The 24,722-nt window shown below is 39.4% G+C and overlaps 1 protein-coding gene across 4 annotated transcripts in view; it reads right to left on the reverse strand.

The window, feature by feature from the left end:
- Window positions 1-24,722, reverse strand: part of CEP112 (centrosomal protein 112) — a 171,517-nt gene that overhangs the window by 93,512 nt on the left and 53,283 nt on the right. For all 4 annotated transcript variants that reach the window (XM_037405009.1, XM_037405025.1, XM_037405018.1 and 1 more), the window contains 2 exons: window positions 12,319-12,454; window positions 8,941-9,048 (listed from right to left, as the gene is read on the reverse strand). In XM_037405009.1, the coding sequence (XP_037260906.1) occupies window positions 8,941-9,048; window positions 12,319-12,454 (244 nt within the window). The remainder of the gene's footprint in view (window positions 1-8,940; window positions 9,049-12,318; window positions 12,455-24,722) is intronic.

Raw genomic sequence — 24,722 nt, forward strand, 5'->3', positions numbered from 1 at the left:
CTTCCAAACCAGTGTGATAGAACCATGTTCAACGCAACAGCCAAGGGCCGATTTACTAAGCCATCACCAAAATGACAGCATTTATTTTTAAGTTTCTGCTTTTAACTGAAATCTAACAGCATTTCCTTACTCTTGCAGAGAAAACAATTTTTAAAAGATGAAAAAATTCTCCACAAAGAGCTAAAAAAGACAAATCTGAGAACTGTGGCTGCTTTTTGGTATTCACCCACATAAATACACACAAACTGCCAAACGAACCTGGCAGTGTGGTTTGTGCCCATCCTACGCAGGGACTGGGGAATGATGAGGAACGATGGCCTTTAATGCAGGCAGATGTAACTGCACCAGAATGGGGAGGTGCTTTAGAGCAACCTGCTAAAACGGGAGCCAAGCTAAGACAGACCTCCAGCGAAATCACGCTGCTGCTCCACTGGTTCCCTTTGCACATCTGAAGAACAAAGATCAGTAAACAGCCTGTGATTGCAGAAGATATTTTCAGAAGCCAAATACTTGTAACATAATCAACGTCAGCAAATACCTTTTTAAAGTCCCTAATATAGACGAGACCTTCTACTATCCAGTTTTTGCTTTTCCATCACTCACTAAGTTTAGGCTTTTCAATTTTAGAACAATTTCGGCTTGTTCTCAAGAACAAGTATGCCTTTGAAATTCTTTTTATAGTCCCCAAAGGAGGGAAAGGAAATCAGTTAGCTCACTACCTCTTTGAAAAATGTAACTGCTACATTAAATATTTGACACGAGAGTATGAAAATTCATGTAAATTTATGTCCACAATCCCAGAAATGTTGTAAGTAACACCTATACAGAACATGGTCTTGCATGGCAGGATGATTTTATTAGTGCTGTTTTGGCGTGACTGAACTTCTGAGGGCTGGAGAAGCCACCAATAAGTTACACATGCCATGCCAAAGAACCGAACAAAACTCACTCGTACAGCATACATGCAGCACGTCTATTTTTCAGCCATTGTATTTTATAAGCATTTAAGAGTGTAAATCAGGTGTCTTCATTATCATTGCTCTGCTCAAAACCAGCCCTAACCTCTGCCCAGCGCAGCGTACCACATGCAATCTATCCCCAACTAACAACTCTGGTAAAATCTAGTGTTTTCTGCCTCCTAAGCCTACAAATAAATGTGCGTGTTTCACGAGGATATGGGGATTACCCATCTCCACAAATAGACTGCTGCTAAAAGTAATCTGATATAACAGGCTGGAGGATCGAGTATTAATTATGCTGGGCTTGGCTTAGAATAACTTTGGACAGAAAAGAGGAATCTTCACTGCAAGGCAAGGGAGCATACCAGAACTACTTTGTAGCAGATAAATTAAATGGATTTTAAAAGGTACACATTTTTTTTTTCAAGATTTTGCTATAATTTGGAACACAAAATATTCCCAAGATATAAGGGCTGTAATGAGCCAAGGGCAAACGGGACAGTGAAAAAATATATCAGTGCGGAACCACATATTACCACTGAAGCAGCAAATACATATAGGGTAATATACATGCACAGCGAATGCATTTTCTTTTCTATTTCATTGCAGACTGCAATAATTTAATTGGCATGACTGTGTTTCCTGTTATACTTCACCTTATAATCAACCACTAATAACTCTATTTCAATTGCAAACTAAGAACTGCAAGAAATTCTCTAAAGGAGACAAGCTGGCCTTTAGCCAAACTGCAGATTGATTTATCCTCCCTGCTGCAACCATATACCCAAGTGGTCTCACCATGTATAGAAAATGATATACCCGACCTGTACATTTTTACTTACAAAGGCCCTTCAGAACGTTAATGTTTTTAAAGTATGGGCAGCACAAACCTCACCTCAATCTTTCCAGTCTTCCTGCCATGAGTAAATTTGTTTTTAAAGCATCAACATATTAGAAATGAAGTTGCATCCCTATGATTAAATCACACTCAGCCCACGACAAATGCCAGGAGGTCCCACTCCCCAGCCCACCTGCTCCGGCAAAGCCAACGCGGTTTGCGAACAGAAATACTTCTTTCAAAACCGATATACCTCGAGTCACTGCAAACGCCTGTTTGTAGCAGGCTCTGGTACAGAATTTACTGTACATAGCCTTTGTTTAGGGATTCAGAGTTTATCCAAGGACCTTCTTTGAACGCAGAACTGACTTCACAGGCATTGGCAGCCTGACTTGCTATTTACTGCAGGCACCAATTTATGTTCCTGCGATCGCCTCCCCTCTCCCTCCTCCCCACAAAGCTGATTCTATTGACTATACAGGGAGCTCAGGCTTTTGACTCTGAATCACACACAAGTTAGATGCCTGAAGGAGACAGTGTAAATACCCATCTGCCTGCTTAACAATTCTGCAAACAGCAATGGTACAGTGAGAAGATTTCCAGCCGCTCTTTGCTTGGAGGTTAAACTCATATTGTTTTCCCTTCTGTGAGTTTTAGCTATACCATAAAGTGAAAAGTTGATGCTGATGATTGAAGAAACTATTCCTCAGATACTCTGCGCAAATGGCATTCATCTGCGCATTGGGATGGTTCAAAGGAAACATTTATGCATCCTAGATTGATTAATTTATTAAATGAAATTTATGCAGCTTGTTGCTGATGACATGAAAAATTTAGAGCCTCTGCTAATGTGCTCATTTGGCCTCCACGCAAGAACGGACTGTAATTCAATTATCTTAGACTATAGACAAAGAGGAGAGGAACAAAGCTTTTTACAAAGACTCTCCTTGTACCTAAACCAGCACACTAAAAATGGATCGTGAATCTCTGATTAAAACTGGACTGTTTAAAGTACAGCTAGGAAATGCCAGGAACATCAGTCTGTCGGAGGAATACCGTATTTCAAGCAGACCTTTGCAAACATTTTCTTCACTCGAGTGCGTAATGGATTGGTCAAAAAGAAGTTAGAAGAAACAGAAAAGGAAGAATAAGGCCAGAAGAAAAGCTAGGATGGAAGTGGAGTGGCAGGAACTCTTAACTGGGAAAAAGTAAGGGGACAGAGTGAGCTCAATGTTAAGCTTGTTATCTCTGTTGGTGTGTCCAGCTAAATATCTCTGAAGGCTTGAGCATGGCACTGGAGTCAGAGTTTAAGGTGCACCTCTGGTGACTGTCTCTTCTGATAAGACTGATGATGTCTGTAGCAGTTCTGAAGACCAGCAGCTGGAGTATGAATTGAACTAAAAGCGATATGCCAAATAAACGCAATAGGACTGTAAACTCAACACATCCAATGCAGAAGCAGTTGATGCAATGCAGAAGTCATCCTCCCCACTGCCTACCGCAGAAAGGCAGAGCGGCCAGAGTTAAAGCAGGAGATAATAAGGAACGGTGCCTCTCGAAGAGCCAGCTGATGCTCAACGCACCCCTCGGTCCACACCAGCCCTCCGACTGACCCCATCTGCAGGACCTGCCTCTCCAGTGCTCCTGATCCACGGGACTAAATGACACTAATACAGCTCTAGACTCTGCTGCACTGCCTTTCAGAGCCACTCACAAAATCTTTCCACAGACAGAACTTACTGTCCTTGAGGGGCTTCCTCTCCAAGCCCCATCCCTAAGTCACAGCAGTTTTGTGGTTTAATGTTTAATCCCCACCTTTTACTCTGTTCCTCACCTATGCTGTGTTTTCGCCTCTCCCAAGGTCACAGCCCTTCACCACTCTCTCACACACAGACTGTTCTGGCTCCATTTCCCAGAGAGCACCTGGAAATTCTCAGCGAGACTCTTCAGAACATTTAGCTGCTGAACCCTTGAACATCTGAATTAAACTATGTTTATTACCTAAATACGCTTGAGTAGATCTTTAAGAGAAAAATATAAAACCACACCCAGGTCAAACCCACCCTATCTCCTGCGTTTCAAGGAACTATGGCTACAGTTCTAAGCAAAAGCAAAACTGTGTCATCACAGCCTTGATCATCCGAACATCGGTGAAATCTCTTGGCACAAAGTTAAACAGCTAAAAGTTGGCAAGGGGGATGCCCAACCATTAAATGTTAATCTAAACAACATTTCAGAATATTTTTAAGCAACCGAGCATGAGATTGTGCTTGGAACCTTAATATTAAATGGTGCTGCTAGCACTGAATAAGGTATTTGTTTTTAAATATATACACTTATGTATAAAAGCAATGGTTGTGATTACAAAATCCGTATTTTACCTGAGAGAACTTCATTCTTTTCTTTAAATTAACCTCACTAGAAAGTTATAAAAGAAAACATACAGAAAGATCTAAAGAATATTCTTCCTCTCCTCTTAATAGTACGTTCCTCTGCTCAAAGGAGAACTATTTCCCAACTCTACCTCAAATACTCGTCCTTGCTGCTGGCAGGTAAGATTACAGACATGCTTTTTTCATTTTTAACCAGCTGATTCTGCACTTTTTAACTCTCTTTCTTTCATATAAAAGGCATATTTAAGTTCAACCACACCTTCGTCTTGCTCCCAACTTAAAAGGGTAGGCTATTTTCTCATCTTTAACATGATTTCAAAGTGATTTTGTTAAATACCCAGTAAAACGTTTCTGAAGGTGTCCTGTTTCTTTCCTATTTGCCTAAATAGGACAAGACGGAAACTCTAATTATTCCCTCACAAGTTTTACAGAAGTCAGAACTCAACAATACATGTCACAAGAAAGGATTTCCTGAGATATGGAGAGATTCTTCAGCTATCGCATCACAGCCTTCCACTTTGCTATGGAAGCATGAATAATTATTATGTTTAAATGGAATAAACAAGTTAAAAAAAAGATGAACCAAAACAAAAGGCTTATTTATACATTCAGGTTGGCATCTAATCTCACGAAGTATGTCCGTAACCTAGCAAGGAACACCCTCCTGCGACCAGTCATCCATCAGCTGTTTCATGGTGCGTTCTACCTGCTAGGAGAATGAAATTTCATAGACTTGGGCTCTCTTGCTTATCTTTCATCTCCATTTTTTCCACACTTAGGCAGTCACAGCACTTCAGCAACTATTTATAGCAAAAAAAAAAAATGGGTGTAACAGTGTTCATAGTGATCTATTACTGTATTTCTTTCAAAAAAGAAGGATGAGCTAATGACATTTACATAGTACAACCTCCAGAAGTTCACTGAAAGCATGCCATTTGTGGCAATTTATGAAAATCTGCTTGAAATGAAGGTGAGTACGTACTTGACTGCTGCAAAACGCCCCTGGGTGAAGCCCTGTTCCGCCACGAGCACCCTGCCGTGGCACCGCAGCTTGCCCCGAGAGACGTGCCCTCCGAAAGTGCCCAGTGACATGATGTGGAGGGGGGAAAAAAAGCAAACTCATTAGCTTGTTTGTCAAATTTTCCTGCCTAAACCCCACTAGTGGTAAGTTTGGGCACACGCTCTCTCAAACATTTGGGCTTGTGGAAAACGATTTCAGCAGAAACACTTCCCAGATATTTTGAGCTAAACTGAGGATGTAATTAGAAAGTAGGAAAAAAAAAAAAGGAAAAAAAGGGAGGGGATGCAAAAAACCAAACAACCTTTTTTCCTGTGCTGACGGTGCCATAAAGCCCGACTATAGATACTGCAACCATTTCAAAGGCAGGAAAGGCTGAGGCCTTCGCTGTGGTGTCCACTGGCTTTGAAGTGCCGAAAGCAGCTGCTCCCAGCAGATAGGAACTGTGGTGCTGCTGGAGTTATTTTTTTTCTTCAAAATATACTTTCAAATCTAACAGCTGCAAGTAGAACAAAGTTGAGCTAAAGTATATTTAAAGAAAAAAAAAAAAAAGCCACCAGTTTCTCTCCAAGAGTGTTCTCAGTGGATACTTCAAAAGAACGTGGCACTGAATCAGATGAAGCTGGAACCAGGAGCGACACGTGACAGCTGAAACCAAATACTGCAAGATCCCAAACTACTTCTTCACTTTACTAATGGATTCCAAAGCATTCAAAAAGTTAACAAAATAGTAACTGCCATGGTTTTGTATGTTTTTTTCCTAATTCTTTTTCAAGGAAAATAAAAAAAATATATCTCAATATGTATCAGGTTATTTATTAACATAAATATCAGATAAATATCAATAGACAATACATCAGCATGTCTGATCTACAGGCAGAGCAACCTTTCAGCCCCACAACCAACAGTCCACGTTCACCCCAGTAATCCGAGATCAATATTCAAGGAGAGCCCCGTGAAGCACAGGCAACCGTTCATATGATGTGGAGAGGGAAAACCACAGCACTGAAGTTCCTATCCTTCCAAACTGTTTCTCAGATTGGAGAACTGGATAACACATCAGTTAATTTGATTCTTCATTACCAACTCGATTAAATTTACGGGCAACCGAATTGCCCAGTATGCTGTCAGAGCTACCTCTGCTACTCGTCATGCCAACCTATGCAAAATGTATCTGAAGGTCAATTTTCTTTCCCTTTGTGTATAAATTCCATTTGACAGATTCTGACACTTGCAGCAGAACATCTCAAAGCAATTACTGCTTCTCTCAGGTAGCCAAGGTATTCGGGCTTGGGGCTGGGTGTCTGTTTCTTGCCTGAAAGTCTCCAAGAGCGCTGCTGAAACGCAGCACCAATTCCAATTCCCTGCTCGATTTAAACACTTTCAATCAGTCTATTCCTCCCCAAGGGGGAACCAAAGAAATATGGAGTAAAACAAGGCAAGGAAAAATCTCCTTCAAAAATGGTTTAGAAGTTCTGAAGCGTAAATAGAGTGTGATACAGAGAAACACAAGCTGGAACTTCTGAAAGGAAATGTTAAGAGTGGAAGAACTGAGCTCATACTGCTCTGTGGCTGGAGGAGCTTTGTGCTGCAGAAATGACAATACAAAAAGAACGCCGCTTCCAACGATAACCCACTGCTATCCACAGGAAGGGTCACATAGTTTTCATGTTTACAAGCTTTCAAAGAACATTCCAAATGAAGTACGAAAAGAAATAAATTTTAAGAGAGGGCATAAACAGGATTCCTCTGAACATTCTTCTGAGGCTCTCATTGTTTAGTTGTTTAGTGCTGAAACCCTTTCCTTGGGTTTCAGTGATGTTTCATCAAGTGTAGCTGTTCTTTCTTACAGTAAAAAGTAGCTACCCTAAATGAAATAAAAGTGAAACAGTAAACACCACCTCTTAGTGGCAAACACTTTCACTAATGGTTCCCACAATATCAACATTGCTACAGAATACCAATGTAAAAAGATTCACCAAAAAAGTTGTAACTATCACATTCATTTCTTGGTTTGGGTTTTTTTTGATCCATTCTCCAGAAGGTCTGAATATAATAGGCATGACGATACAAGAAAACGAATAAACCCCAAACTGTTACACTACCAGGCACTGTCGTTTGCCTTTAGTGTGCAAAACCAGCTGAGCATTTGGCAGAAGAAGGTTGCTTCTGTGGCTTGGTAGCTCTTACCATGTATACTGAAAGAATAAACAACCCTTTGCAGGTAGGAACAGGAACGTCATAACATCTGAGAAACTGTAGATTAGTATTTATCTCTATAGATCATGTTCCTATACCTGGGAACAAAATCTTCAAATAAATGCTTACTTTGGACTTTAAGGACGCACCACAAATTATGAGGACTGTAAAAAAAGAAAGTGAACCAACTGTCCCACTAAAATGATGTGAACATAAAGATTCCATAAAAAAATTCCACCTCGAGGCGGACGCCCAACTAACCCCAACACTTCCCATTGTCCTCCCTTCAGTACGTCCTCTAACTGACACAACAAACTTCCTCACCTTTGATGTGAGCACGGAACAAAACCCCAATACCTCCGTGACCCAGACTGCTCCCGACTCATTAAATACAAGAATCAGAAATAGCATCTCCCAGCTAAACACAACACCCGCATCGACATATCTCACTATTACACAGGACAGCTTCTCACCCTTTGTCAGGTGGGAACCCAATTAGTAACGTTGAGAATTCTGAGTGGGGATAAGGAAAATACTTTGATCTGAACCAACAGACTCTCTTCTATTCAGACAGCCAGGCACAAAGCACACCGTGGTTTCTCCCACGCACAGGCGAAGGTCTCTCTCAACACCTACCCAAGGGATCCTGTCCCTTAGTCACTTGAAAAAGCCTCTTCCAGACCAGAGCAGGTCTCACACCACAAGCCAACTGCAGTATTTCATCCTCTGACCAGCACAGAAGATAAAACAGAAATGAAACTACATTTCCCTGGTGGAAACGTAAAGTCATACCCACGCAAAAACATTGATAAGAGAGACCTTTAAACTTACGGACTAACCATATCATTGCTATAAAGTAAAAAAAAAAAAATAAAAATATTTCCCTCCTTTAACAGGTGCTACCAAACTGACACCACTTTAGTTTCCAAGTACCACCTTACCCAAGCGTTAGATGGGCTGTTTCAGTGGTGTAGCTCTCAAGCCTATTTCATACAATAAATTGTCCACTTCTATTTCTGTTTTTTCCCCTTTACACTGGCATAGCATTACTGAAGTCAACTCTCTTGTCTCCACCCAAACGTTTCCTGAATATTTCCCAACCCTAAAATTATATTACAATAAAGAAAAACGTTATCAGCCGGCCAAAGCAAGCATTCATATGAACACTCCCCATGTTAAAAATGATAAAAAGAATAAAACGCTGTTTCTTGACAAGAAGAAAAACAGATAACGCGTTAAAAAAATTTCATCTGGCCATTATGAAAATAGGTGTTGCCACCTGTAAGCCTGGGAAACAATCTGAAAGAGTCGGAGGTACACAGGATTGCAATGAGGAAACAAAAATATTTTGTGTGTAGACTCTTCCCCCTCCATCCCCCAGTACATAAGTTCTGCACACCTATAAATTTTGCCTTTATACAAAGAATAGCAGGGCTCAACGAGGACAGGATTAAGCCTGCCACAGGAACCAACCTACAGCTGCATGGAAAGACGTCCCTCCTCCCCTCCACCTGAAGGAGCAAACTGACCAACCTGTTGCTCATATCTTTGCTTGAGCTCTTCCAATTGCCAGGAGAATTCTTTGGATTGCTTTTCACGGAGCGATTTTGATCTGCTTAGATCTGCTTCAACCTTTTCCATCTACATGGTAAAAGAAAGGGAATATTTAATTTTTTTTTAAAGGCATAGCTTGAAACGTTTTGATGTTTCTGCAGTTGTTTGCAAACCATCAGAGAGGTGAGCATAACTTGCTGAGAATGATAACAACACTATTTGTATGCAGTGAAAATTAATATTCAATCGCTACGGGATTATTAGTTACTTCAGGATATAGTGATCACCTATACCATGTCGCTCCCTGACGACAAAATATTGGCTCAGTTTTTCACTTAACAGTAGCGAACACCCCATCAAAATTAAGTGAATACTTTTTTCTAGATCTATTTAAGACTCAAATATATTCACTCAAAAATATATTGCCGGTGGAAATTCAAGGGAAATCATGTGTGAGTCAGTGCACAAGCTACACATATAAAGTAAGTTTACATTAAATCAGTAAAATAACTTAAAAGAGAATTATTTGGCTGCAAGTGAAGCTCTCTGAAGATAGTCATCGCCTGTGAATAATGAGTCCCACAGATTCCAGCACCCAGCATCAAGGAAGCGGTTTCATAACTCAATTAACAAAGGCTTTTGTATCAAAAGCACAACTGTTAGCTGTGCATCAGGCGTGTTTCCAGGGGAACATATATATAGTACTATGCTGTGGTGCATACTCATCAATTACTTTTAGATCTGGGTCCCAGCACGAGCAGCAAATAAAGCGTCTCCCTAAAGAAGAGAGGGAAAGGGTGTAGCTGTCAGGAGGACCAGCGCCGCTGCAAGTCCATCTGCTGCACCAAAAGAAGAAACGCATGAATTCCTGAACCACAAGCCAAAATCCTGTTTGGCCTGAGGGAATGTTCTGTCTTCAACAGATGTCTTTGCCAGTCGGCCTGGACATCACTTCTAAGCCAGGGAAAGAGGAGAAAAGTCATTACTCGGAGTGGGAAGAGCATTTCATTGGAAAATACTGCAGCAAGAAAGGAAGATACGGGACTAGGAATAGTTGGCCAGAGCAAAAGTGGAAAAACAGAATAGAAAGGAACAGGTTATCCTTGCAGTAGCTTCTGAACCTCACCGCTACTATCTGCTACTTAAGAAAATGGGACTTCAATGAATATTTTTACAGATAATTTCTTCCACCTCCAAACTTAGTCAAATTGCATGTCCATAGCCACATTTTATTCAGCTCAAAACCCAGAAAAATAAAAGATCTTGTTACTTTATTTAAGCATTTTTATTTTGGGTTTTGGTTGGGTTGGTTTTTTTTTTTTTAAGAGAATGAAAATATTCTAAAAAGCGAAATAGTCAAAACATGTGCAAAGATGCTTTAAATCTATGGGCTTTTGTGCTTTATTCATTAGGTCACATTCATATATTTCCTACAAGCACAGCGAGGTCTCTTGATCATTATTTGCCAAACCCAGGAAACACTAAATCTAAAGTACCGTGACATAACCTATGCATTGTTTGTCCTTTTGCTAGTTTCTATTAGGAAAAAAATGCAGATCTTACAGTTTAAAATGTACCACTTGCCCATCACAGGCATCAGGTGACTCTGAATAATCACAAGCTTGACAAAATAGGAAGCAGATGGCAAAAAACCGACAGAGCCAAACTAACGAATCAAATATTGATTACAAGAACTGAAAATGCCGGACCCCATCCTGCTTATTTTCATAATTAACTTTACCACACACCAAAACACGGTTTTAGAAGCCCAGTATTTCTAGCGTAGTTAAAAGTCCAGTGTTGCTATAGCTACTACAGGTTTTGTAATACATTCCACCTAACCACAAAAACCAGAATTTTCCAATATGTTACAGTCTAACAGGTGATTTATCTAAAGAGTATGTGCATGCAGAAGAATGAGAAAGGACAAAGCTATGAAGACAGCCTCAGTAGTGTTTCTTTGATGTATTTCCTTGAACCTCGGTTCCTGTAGAACAGTACTGCTCAATCGTACAATACAATTTACTATTTCTATATTTTAGCATGCAAGTAGGGAAAAAATAAGCCCGTGGCTGATTCTTGGGAGTCCAGCAAAATGTGTTTTCAAATTTTTTCAAAACACAGCAATATTCTAAATGAAACCTGCAGTCTTTTTTAAAATGACAAGTTACTTTAAGTTTTCCAAATAATTTTGCATATTTCTTTTAGTTTGGATTTTTTCTTTTTTAAGTGAATGAAACTATTATTAGTCTTTATAGAATTAGACCATATCCTTTTTGGAGCAGAAATAAGACATTACTTTAAGTCATCGTGAAGAAGTTGGAGGAGAGTCTCGCAGCACAGAAAATGTGATTAAAATTTGTAGGATTTGTTGTATTGCCCTTATGGGTCTAGTTTGCAGAACAAATCTTGCCTTTATGTTTGTTCTTGCTTTTTTTAATTTTCAAATTACATTATTTGCTGTTTGCGTAGGTCTTAAAACTATCAGTAATGCCTTAGTTAATTTCTCGCTTTTGTTTAAGATTTTCAGAAGGAAAACTTCACAAGAACAACAAAAAGAGAATTTGTTTAGTTATAAGGCAGCATCTTTAGAAATCCATTAGAGTCTGATTGCAGCATCCTACTGTCAGCAGCGAGTTTGGTTATGATGGGTGAGGTTGGCAAACTGAGTATATGGTCAGGTAGAACTAGAACCTGAGTCACGTATTGCGATTTTGACCGCATGAGCAAGCGAAGGAAAAACTCCCCCCGCTCTCCTTCTTTTTCATCACCTGTCGCTTGTTCTTTATTTCCTTTACTGTGCTGCATTTGTAAAACCCCCAGGACAATGGTTTAACTATTGTCTGCTCCATAAGGAATTTAAGACGCTAAAATCTCTTTACATAAGGGCCTGCTACTAGTTTTCAGGGACAGAAAAAGGGATTTTTCTGTCCTCCGCACAGGCCTGCCAGCAGCCAAAACAGCTCTGCCCCTGTTTAGGCTCAAACTGATTACAAGACCTCATTAAGGGAAGACAGAGTCGTTCCAAAAAGAGTAGGAAGAGACAGACATTTAAGTGGAAAATTACAAACGTTGCTCCATGGGGGTGTATAAACTAACACTTTATACTCTCACTCCTGAAAAATCCCTAATCAGTATCATAACCGCAGATACCTTTATAACAATGACAATTCTGCCTTTGTTAAACAGATGAAACAACTGCTAACATCCCTTTTTGACTTGCTAGCAAAGACACTACATTGTGAAAGATTTTGATGTAGCACTCTCAAGTGAAGCATGTTTCTGGCATTATAAGATCAGAATATGCTATCCTACTGAGACAGAGTTTCAGAAAGGCTGGCATTGTGACCTTCTCACCTGCTGTTTCATTTCAGCATAGACTTTTTCTGAGTTCAGCTCCACCTGCCGCTTAAACTCCTCCAGGGCAGCATCTGCCTGCTGGGCCTGCAGCCTCTGTACCTCTGTCACCCGAGTCAGCTGCTCCTCCTTCTCCCTAGAAAGTCACAGAAAATTTTCAGAGTTCAAGTATCAAATAAAAGAACAAGTGTGCCAGTGTAAAAGAGAGGCCTTTAACCCTATCAGTATAAAATAGTATTCAGATTTCAATTTCCTGTCCCAGCTCCTGCCAAACTTCCCTTCGCAATACTTTGAAGAAAGGACTAGAAGGCTGGAGTTATTTTCGCTTTCTCTTACTGAATTTTGCACGCCTAAACACGGCGTTCACAGCTGACAAGAACACCTCCATCTTCAAAGTCTGCGCCGACTCGAATGGTTTACTACCCGCTGCATCAGCCCCTGTCTTTAATCTCACCTTTAAAAGTATATCGGCCCCCCGCCCCCCCATATTGCAATGAATTCCTTTTAGTAGCATCATCTTCTCCCATTAGAAGAAACAAACAAAAAGATTATCCCAGTGCCATCTTTCTTCAGACAAGATGCAGGATTATTCACTGCTTGACACACATCAAAATGCAAAGCAGGGCAACGTGTGACATATGGTGCCTTCTTAATCTATTAGAAACCCGTAATGCTGTAATATCTCTTCAGCCTTTAAAGTAATGACAGATGTGAAATCGTTATGCAAAGATATTTCATATTAACAGCCTATACTATCTGACATATTAAAGTCAATACATATATAGAAATCAGGTTGGGTTTCTCCAGACATCATAGCATAACAATAGGAATGCGTGTATAACATTTTATGTACATGCACATATATATACACATACCTAATAAATAGACATCCACCATATTGACACATCGCAAACCAGAATTCTGATAAATTGTAAACATTTAGGAAAATTTGATGTGATTCCTCCCATAGGAAACAATCAGGCAGCGTTATTAACTCTCTGTTACATGTTTCTATTACTGCAGGTCAGTGGAGAAGCCTGACTTTGCGTTAAAACACCGGGGAACGTGACAGTGGTATCAATGGACAAAGCTGGCTCCACCAGTGGTTTGTAACAGAAGACACATTCAGACAGACCTGTGGTTGACATTTTCATTTTACAGGCAGAGGAAGTACCTCATGACAAATTTCCCATTTTGACAGAAATTATTTCCATATAAAACAAAGAACCTGACACATAAGAGACGGAAAAGACCAGCTAATGCATCTAGTCTGTCACCTTGCCAGCACTTAACTAGCTATTACAGCCCTGAGCAAGCCTTTTATAAAGGTCAGGAAGCTGCCAGGCCCAAAGTTACAGTATTCACATCCTCTTCTGTGGTTTCCATACCAGACTGACAATGGGACAAAGAACATAATCCTGCATCTTCACAAAGCATCTGTTTGCAGTGTAGGAGGGCAGGGTAATTCTATTAGCAAAGAGATCAAAGAAATGCCACAAGCCCTAAGTGTATTACTGTCTACTTTCCTAGTTTTTTCATTATGCATATTTTTTTTTTTTAAATTTGATTTTGGTACCTTACTCACAGCTGACAAAATAATTGAGACCTAAGGAGACAGAAAAAGGAAAATACCTTCCCTTACCTAGCAGAAACTGGAGCAAACCAGAACAAAATCCTGTGTCACATTTTTGGTGATAATTCTTTAGGGGGGTTGGTTTTGTGTTCATAGAAAACTGTGCAAATTTATTTATTCATATTTGCCAAAGAGCATCCATCACCCCTACACAGATATGCTTTATTTCTACTGCCTCAGCAATTCCATTTTCTAAACTCCTTTGATGAGGGAGCATATCTGTATATTCATCTAAGCTACTATATTCTCCATTCATTTACGAGACAATAAAAATCACACAGCAAAAAACCAAGACCACCAAAAGCAACACGCCCCCCTCCCGCCATCTAAATTCAACTGGTAAAAAGCATGTGTGGGATTTAAATTTCTACTACCAAGGATCCAAAAGATCAAAATTGAAAGCACAAAACCCCTCAGACATTTCTCAGAATGGGCACACCAACGATGCTTCCAGAGCTAAAAATGATCTGAACTGTCTAGCGAGCTCGTTCTGCATCAATGCTACTGCAAAAGGCATTTGGCTCAGTTATCCCCCCAAAACCCACCTACTGCAGAGCTGATAAATATAGAAATTTTTGTGTTAATAGCTTTTTGATACTGAATGATGGTGAGCACGTCGCTCCTGTCTCCCAGAACAAAGTCTACCAGCAGTTCACAGTAAAGAATACATAAGAGGCTGAGCTATCTTCCGAGACCGACGTAGGGCTCAGCATCCTGGAAGGGAAGATGGGACGGGCAGCAGCACAGTTCACAGCAGAGCACTACCCACCTGCTCCACCTCGGAGGAAACACCGAGAGGGGAAAACCTCAACTACTCCTCCCAAAGAACCTTCATCCAGTTATAGGCACTGGGTAGCAAATCTCCCTCCCTGCAAAATACATCTAAGACTTGCACTCCACACTGGAAACAAAACCAAAACCCAAAGCGTATTCAAGCATATCCACACTGCTGACGTCAAGAGACATTGGAACAACATTTCTGGTCCAGTCAAATGGAAATGCAACAAATCCAAATATAAAAGGACAAGATGTTGGTCCCTGCGCTCATAGTAAGCCTCCAAATGTATGCATCTTCTTCCTTCGGAATGTATTTTTATTTTGAAATATTATGATGTAAACTTTTAGGAATCTAGTTTTATGTACCTTCCTTTCTTTTAAGGCCTTAATCCCATGAATAAACGCAACGTCTCACTATAACCAGGAATAAAACTTCATTTTTAACGAAGTGTGAGCTAGCTCTCTCTACTTTTTGTGCAGTTAAGATTTGTACAGAAGCTTAGAAAACATGTACAACAATGGGCCACAGTTCACAAATATAAGAAAAGCTTTACTTTTTTTTTTTTTTCCCAAGACACTGAGCAATGTGCCTTGCATGAAGCACTAAAATATTCACTTTGAAGATTATTTTTTTCAGTTGGACTAGTTGTGGGGCTGAATACAATACAATTACATCACTTAAATCCCCTAAAGCTGAGCCGGCTTGAATATAAAAATAGGGTGAATTTACTCTTTGGCCCCAATTTAAAAAGCAGCAAATTCCTTTTGTTTCAGTGTATAAAGGATACGGCAACAGAATTAGCAATCTTAGACAGCACAAACATCTCAGTGAAAGTTGACTGTGAAGTCCAGAATTGCAATTTCAGAAAGCAGCACTCTGAAGTGTACTGATAAATAGCGAATACAAACATCTTACACACTTCCTCTTCATGCTTTATCATCAATATTTTCCTTGCTTCGTAAAATGTCTTCCAAGAGGTAACAACGAAACACAGTAAGGCATCACAACATTGCAAGTCAAGTTCCTGAAACACAGGGCAATCCCTTGACTTACAGGAGAGGTTCAACTCAAGACATCCCAGCAAATGTAGTACGAACTGGCACGGTTACTCACAGGGTTCTCGCCATAGGAAAGCAAGGGCTCACCAACAGCAAACAACAGCAGGAGGTGCACCTGTCTTGGTCTCAACCTCTTCAACAAATTAAAACATTTCAGATGGCATGTAAGCACACACGCGTACAAAATGAGTACCTCCACAAGCTACCTGTGGACAACTCATGGACAGCGAGTTTCACATCCCATCAGCAAATCTGCACACAAGCTCCCTGTGTGTAGTTTAGACAGCTTGTCAGTGACGTGAAAAATAACTAGATGGTGAAACTCCTGATGTGTTCTTGTAAAAATTATACCAGGCTTTAATTTGTGATTATGCAAATTCTTTGCCAGGTTTTCAAATACTGCTGGCAGCAGCAAAAAGCTGCTCGTGTCCAAACGCACCATTGTGTCCCGACTGCTGGAGCAGAGCAAGGAATTTCTATGCTAAGGATACATTTTGCCACTGAATAAGCTTCTGAAGCTTAGATTCTGATGGATTCCGCAAGAGGGGAAGGCTTTATCTCTTGTCTAAGTCTACCACAGGTCAGTACGACTCTGGGTTTATGTTTGTAGAGCAAAACAAATCTTGCGCTATGAGGCTGAGTTACAGGAAAAGCAGAGAAAGGGCTGAGCCTTCAGCCCCGGTGATGAAGCCGAGATCTTCCATTGGTGACCTGCTCGGAAAGGCCAGGTTCTCCTGCGGATTGCCCCAGTGACGCTGCATTACATATATACGCTGATCCTACCTATTTGGATTTGCTGCACTTACACAAGTCTTTGCCCACTCCTTCCTCTCCTCCCCAAATACTAACACCTCTGAGGGAAACCAGTTTCGCCACCCAAACTGCAAACTACTCACGCACTGGAAGGCAGCTGAGGAAGAATATTGCTGGGTTTGTTTCCAAACAGCTTTCCTTTTTATTTCTTGACATAAGAAATGTGACTCTTTTACTAAGCTGTGTTGAAACAAAATCAGTTATCGCGATTTGTATAGTCCATTTAGATTTTAACAAAAACTATATAAGCACATGTTCCCAAAGGAGAACACAACTTGCTAGACAACATAATGCACAGATTATCAAGTAGCTAAAAACATAACCTCCATCAAAACATACACAATCTTCCCCTGCAAAAGCAAAATTCAGAAAATTTACTTTAGCATCTCTTGTCTAAAAGCTACAGAAAACACGAGTATCCATCCAGTATGCGGACGCATATGTAAGATTTTGTGTACAGAAATATGTGAAGCCATGATCCTGCCCCGATCTCAGAGGCTCTCACACGGAGGTGCCCCGATGCTGGCAGGACTCCACGCGAACGCAGCAGTTCATCAGTTTTCAGCCAAATGCAAGATCCACGACACCACGTGTTAGCTGAGTGCGACAACCACTAAAAAACACTCCACGCAGCAGCTCCTTTAATTTAATTTCCAGAATGCAGACTATTTCAACTACACAAATAATGTATTAAGGCCTGAAGTACCATGTTTGTAGAAAGATGGGCTTACTGGTTTAGTTTATTGTTACAGGAAAATGCTTCAGTAGTAATAGCGATTCTTTGAAATACACAAACCCCGATGTTACTTTTCCTGCTCTACTATTTTTAACCAACCGTGATAGAGAAGTAACGGCTTTTTGTACCCATTCCATAGTGGGCCCCAACGCACCCATCGCAGCTGTGGTTAGAGCATCTGGCTTGTAGGGACAGTTATCGCCCGCAAACAACGAGCAGCAGCGAGGGCGCTCCTACAACACGGGCACCCAAACATATGGAATATGTGCGGAACACTTCTCTGGTGTGGAGAGGAAAAAAGACAGTGTGAAGTCATTCAAGCGGAATGATAACTAAACCAAAGGCAGATCAAAGGAACAAAGAAGAAAGACTGAAATGTGAAGCTGAAATATTTATTGCCTTCAAAACATCATCCCTATCCTGTCCCTGGGCACTTTAGTATTTCGAAGTTGTTAGAAAGCATTCTAACTTGTTTCATCATTTCAAAGAAATAACACCAAAAATATAAACTAGAGAACAATTTCATCTTTCATTCCCTGATTTTAAGTATAAGATGAACTCGTCTTTATGAGAAAAAGCACAAATCCACTTATAAATTGTTTACAGCTTGCATAATTTGAGATGTTAACGTCAAAAAGCTGGTCTGCATGCCTTCAAGTAAGCTATAACATTGAATGATATTTACAATTCAATTATTATTTTAAACTATATACTTACATTTTAAATGAATCAAGAGATAACATTAACATATTAAACCACTACTTAAAGCTGTTAATTTAGAGTAAATAATATTCCACGTGTGGAGTATCACACTTCTGTGAAATAAGAAGAATAATGCATTACACTCAAAATTAGTGGCTCACAAATTAACTAGACATTGGTTAAACACACTAATAATTATTATAACTATTTCTCATTATAATAATGACAAGGTACTGTTGTGCTAGGTGCTGTGCAAACAGAATAAAAACGAACTGCAAAATGATGAATGAGATGTGGGTTAAAAGGCTGGGCAAGTGGTGTAAATGTGGCTGGAAAGGAAAACGTTATAATTTCACTCAACACTGCAGAAACAGTCTCCAAGATTTAGATACAGCACATATATGAAAGGCCACAGAGGCTCAGTTATCAAGAGAGGAGGATTAGCACAGAGATTAATAGTCATGGCTTTTACATGCTGAGATGACAGCTAAACCTCAACAAGGAGAACATGGAGGGGAGAATTAGAGAGACGGGGGCAGATAATGGCTCAGAAAAAAGGAGACAAGACTGTAATTAAAAGGTGGACCAGAAGTCAGCTGCACAGATAATAAATAGATTCACGAGATACCCAGAGAACAGGGGCAAAGGACGAAAAGATAGGGATCAGAGCACAGTGCTGCGGCACAGGAAGGTGGAGAGCGAAGAAAATAAACCACCCAAAGGGCAAACTATGGGAGCGATCACCAGGCAGGGGAGGAGAGCCAGGCAAGAAGAATCACTAAACACTAACAAAGACCAGCCCAAGATGTGTTATGAGTGGCAGGGCCAACAGTGGCTGGCAAGTCAAAGACGACAAGGATGAAATAACAGCATTAAGACTACCTCCAGTTTTTCCAATACAGAATTCTAAATGAAACATCTAATTACTTCAGCTTAAAAATACACCGGGTTTATTAGTTCAAAGAGCAGCTGCTAAAAACATCCTGGGTCAAAAAGCCTTTAAGAAAATATTTTCCCAACAATCCCGTTTCTCTTCTACCCTCAGACAACGATGGCTACCCCAGCACACACCAGTTTTGAATGGTTTTTGAAGCGAAAAAGCAAACACGCCGCATGCCTGTACAAGGAGGTACAAGGATACAGTCTTCATTCTGTCATTCTACATATTTAAAGTAACCATTTTTATGGCTAAAATAATTGTACCATTATAGGTTAGGAGTCAGAATAATAATATGCATGCTGTAATGGACAACAGAGTAACAATGAGTATCTACTCAGCTCATCAGTTTCTAAGGGGCTGGTATGGTGGACATGGATTTTCACACTATTTTTTCCAGTAAAAGTACTGTTTGAAAGATCAGTTCCTCAGTGAAGGCTCGTTGTGTTCTTGAAGAAGCTGGAGGAAAGCTGTACAAACTATGTAAAAAGTAAACTTAAGATTAGCAAGTGTAATTGAAGTCTAGCAATCGCAATCATCTAGCAACAGCAACTAAAGGAACAAAGTTATTCCTCGTACTATTTTTGTAGATAGTTTTTAAGTGACCCAAACAAGGTGACAGCCTGAAACATTTTATGCTCATTGAAAATCAGCAACTGAATTCAATCAGCTGTCAGACTTTCTTTAGCTCTTCTCATTTCATCAGTGTTATGGGCATTATGTAGTCTTGAAATACGCTGCACTGAATCTAAAAGATACACTAATGTGAAAGGGAAGCCTTTCAGAATACTAAGGGAACAATTCTGACATTTACGTTAATTAGTTGCATATTCATTTAGTGAAGTCAAAAGCTACAGCCTTTAATTACATTAATTACTAGAATAGCAATTTACAGCAGCTAACCTAAGTGTTATAGCATGGTACGCTTCATCTCACAAGGCAATACTTTTCATTTCATACAGCTGTATATTGCATCGAAACATTTTCGTAGTTGGTACCATTAATAAGATGTCACATGACACCTCTATAACCATCTTGAGGGACATAACAGTCCCATAGACAAGGATTAAAAATCAACTGTAACTTTTTTTTTGTACAACTGGAGCTTTCCTTTAAATACATATTTCATTATTGCCAGTAGGTCTCCAGAGAAACTGGTGAAAGAAAATGAAAGGCTGTAAATAGTTAATAGAACACTTTATTTTTTCTTTTAAGTGAGACTATTAAATAAAGCTACCACATTTTTTTGTCCCCTGTTCATACTTTACATTGTGCCCCCTAAAGCGAGGGTTATGTCAGCATGTTCACTAGGGCTAAAGGAATGTTTACAATATGCTGGAAACTTTGACTGGTTTTTGCTCTAAAAGGTTTCAGATGCTCAAACAGAGCACCAAGTGGAGAACAGCTGGCTGTTTTTCCACTGATTATTAGAGGAGAAAAAAAAAAACCTACCAAAAACACACAGCCCTGTTTGAAAGAGTAAAACTATATCCAAACTCCTCAGCCACTTAACATTACCACTATTTTTAAATCACTGTTTGCTTTTTTCATCATATTACAGCTGCTGTAACAAGACAACACTAAACAAAAGAAAATGATGAACACAACAAACAAGTATAAACTCTTAACTGCTCTTTATTGCAACATTTGGAATTAAAGACAATGCCTTCTCATATTTCTTTAATTATTTCCGGCTTTAAATAGTAATAGCTTTTCCATTCCTACAAGAATTCCTCTACACACAAATACATCATTTTCAAGGAAAAATGGAATTAACTACAGGAAAACAGCTACACTTAAAAATTATTAACAACAAGCAATTATTCAGAAACTGGACTCAACTTAGAGGAGCAAGAAAGGAAAAAAGAAATAAGCAAAAAAATTAACTTGTTGTTAAAGCCATCACTCCATTTGTTTATCATTTTATTGATGATTATCATGCAGCTGTATTTCTCTGTGTGCAACAGCATTTAGGACCTGTATCACTACAAGAAGTCCATACAATACAAACCATATAATAATATTCTGAAGAAGCAGCTGTTTAAAAATGAAGTTCTCAAAGGGTTAGGCATAATCAAATCCTCAAGATTCATTGTAAATCACAGGGTTTTAAAAATACAATTTCTGAATATTTTGAAAAGTCCAAATTTAATTTTTAAAAATGTTGGGATCCAACAATTATGCAACTGTTAACTGCAAAACAAAATTATATTTTCTGCTATTTATTCTACCTCCTTCTGCCATCTATCTTCACATTTTTATTTATCCTTGCCTTCATCTGTTTCCCTCTTTGCTCAGAAGCACTATGTGCACCATTTCTCTCAAATTTAGGTACCTTCATTTTTTTACATTGTCCCTTTTATGATATTACAGAGAGAAAAGAAAAATTATACAAACACCATGGGAATTCTGCAAGACATTACTAATCTCAAAGACTAGAAGGCCCTTACATAAAACTTTTGGTCCTAAACTTTGATGCATTTTTATGTATTCTGAACAAAGCAAAAAGAGCCTTTCAGACCAAACAAACCCAGGCCTTCTTTTTGTATATCAAAGAAAACTATACAATGAAAAATGAGTCATTACACAGCTACAGCTGTAGGAAAAAGTAGAACAAAGATTCTGTGAAGGACCATCTTGCCCTGTTGCCATTTTTGTCTTGTCCTCATCTCACCGACACAGGTGAACTGTGGAAAACACCTGGCAAAGCACCTGCCAGAGGCAGACAAGTAGCCTTAGAATTAAAAAATCAAATAAAATACTCAGGGCAGCATGATAACAGGATCAGGGAAACTCAAATCATTCCACTGCACCAGAGTCCAAACCAGATGGAAGCCCCATGGAAGTAAAACTGAGCAGAGATGGGAACGTACGGAACGTCTGCGGAGCTGCAATCCAGCATCCCTTTTGTCAGGGCTTCAGCCTGAGGCTGCAGCACAATTATAATCAGATTTCTTCTTGCAGAACGTACTGACACTACCTGCTGCTTTTCAGTAAGCGCGATGTCAGAGCCATTCTCCTCAGGCTTTACAAGTATCAGTATGGAGTTTAAAACCGCAGGACAAGCCTGACGAGCTCCAGCTCCATTGCTGCATCTACCTTGTGACGATGCCAGGTAGGGACTAAACGACTCAGAACAACCAAATGACTGGCAAATCGTACTAAGAGATGAGAAGTAGAAGCAACTTATTTCTTTATTCTTTGAACAGAGAAATGACCAAGGTTTCAAAAAGAGTAACTGGTACAAAAAAAAAATTTCTTTCCCAAAACAGCATTTTTCCAACTTGTTTTAGTAAATACAAGCACAAATGCAGTTTTATCAGATACTTCTATGAGACAACACCTTGTAGCAGTAACAACTGTACTATACACAAATATTGGAATTTAAAATATAGATTAGTATCACTGAAGCACACTTGGCAAAGTCCTTTAAAATAGCAGTCTAGCATCAGCATCTGGAGGTTTAGAGAACTGATGCAGCTATCATACTAGGAACGATGCAAAGCAACAAAAGGAGTCTTTTCAAGTCTACAGTGAGGAAACTCCACAGCACCAATCCCCAAAGACAAATCAACTTCTTTTCCTTGACTTTCATGTCAAGGATTTCCAGAGAAAACATGTGCACGTACACAAGTATAGATGTGAAAAGAAAAGTAAATAATTTTCATTTCTGTATTTTATTGAACACGTACATGCACCACCCTTCATACCACACCTCTGCTTGAAAGGCCTTTGAAACGTTTTGGTCTGCCATCCAAAACAAATCACAAAATACTGTGAAAACTGTACGTACGTGCTTTAGAAACTGTTGTAAAAATACAAATCTGCTAATAGATAGGAGCGGCTTTGCTGGTTTCTGGGAAATTTAGCCTCTCTTTCTTCCCCAGAAGAGTTTTAAACAAGTTCAGATGAGGGGGTAGAGGAGCAATGGAAAAAAAGAGGTGTTGCTAGTTTCTTATGTAAACAAACAATTTTATTAAGTGACTTTCAATAAACCAGCTGCTAAACATTTGCTCTGTATCATCACCACTTGCAAAGTGCTGAGATTTGGCTCTCCATAGGCAGGTTTCGAAAAAAAAAAAGCCAAGATTGAGAGGCAGACTGTTTTGAAGCACTGAACTGTAAATAGTGCGCATGTGCTGCTTGACACTTCAGTGTTAAACTACAATGCAGCACCTGGAGAAGTAGCGTTTCATTTCGGTTCTCCTAACATGACTTTTTAAAAATTGTTTCCTTCAGTCACACCACAGAACAGGAGAGTAAGAAATCAGGAAAGCTGTACTTCAGAAGCATAAGAAATACGAGTTTGTGTATGAGACATGCAAACCCAAAAGCATTAAATCAGATTTCATAATTATTTCCGATATGCGAGAACCATCACAATCGTTACCCTGAGAAGCCAGCAGCAGCAAGGTGGTCTGCACTTCCTGCAGGTGACAAAACAACCTCAGCTCTTACCTATGTTCAAAATTTAGTCAACATCTCCATCTCAAGATGGACCAACTTTATGTCTACGCAGTCACAAAGGTATTATGGACTCCAGAATGGACGTGGCAAACCCCAACCACGTTACAACTGAGATGGTCTAAACATACGCTGTATTCACGTTCCATAAACCCCTGTAACTATAACTATTTACTTTTACAATCAAAACCTCCCTTCTTTACTGTTTCATCTTTAGTTTTTTATATATTACTACTAACAACATATACATGGACTTCAAACTAAATGCTGCAAAATAATCATTCCCCCCTGTACACCTGGTATCCTCCTTGATGTAGGTCAAGCTGGCAACTATACCTTGAACACTGATGGAGTATATAAATACTAATAACGCACGTGGCCATTCAGCTCACTGTTTGGACCGTAAAAGAGATTTTTACCGCTAATCTTAAGCAACAATGTTCTAAGTTTCTTTGTTTATCAGAAATAAATGGGGCCAGCCTTAAAGTATAGGCACTCCGGCTGGCTGCAAATACTGCCTCGCACAGGGCTGTGATCCTTCCACTGGAAGCCTTTGGGATTACTGCTGTGACCACTATGCTAATGGTAAATTCTGAGTATTTAAATCCTGAACATAATATATACTTATCATCTCCAAAGTCCTTATTGAACATGCACTCTCACTGGTGTTTCACTAAATTACTACTGTAATTATTTGTGAAAATTTCACAATGACTAGGAAGACGGTCGTCTGCAGTTGACATTACTATTTTGGAACCAAAAGAAACAATAAAAAAAAGGAAAGGTATTATTTTTAAGAAAACAGAACCTTCAGTATGCCTTCAAACAATTCTACAATCAGAGGGCTGGAGTTCATCATCTTTATTTTGAGGGCTAACATGAACAGAGGTCAGTATTTAGTGCACCGTTTATTGAAAAGAGATGCAACTTCATGTTTGTGATTGACACATCAAACTAAAGCATTAACAGCTCAGAATGTTTGCACCTTTTTATGAAAACAAGGTCAATGCTACTTTTGTTTAGTAATTAAGACAGATATTTACTAAAAACTGCTACTTATAGACACAGCAAGAGACTGTGCAAAGCAGGTCCAAACTGAAGGGAGCTTAATCACAGAAACATTTTAAACTCAATAAAATTAACAGTAAGTGATAAATACTACAGTCTATCCTGATCATTTCTACCATAATGATCAGGTACTTTTTTTTCCTTTCTTTCTTTTTTAACACAATTATTTATTGTGGAAAAGAGCCATTTGTCAGGTCTTTAGGAAAAGTGCAGAA

This window comes from Falco rusticolus, chromosome 1 (genome assembly GCF_015220075.1).
Source record: "Falco rusticolus isolate bFalRus1 chromosome 1, bFalRus1.pri, whole genome shotgun sequence".
NCBI classification, from domain to species: Eukaryota; Metazoa; Chordata; class Aves; order Falconiformes; family Falconidae; genus Falco; species Falco rusticolus.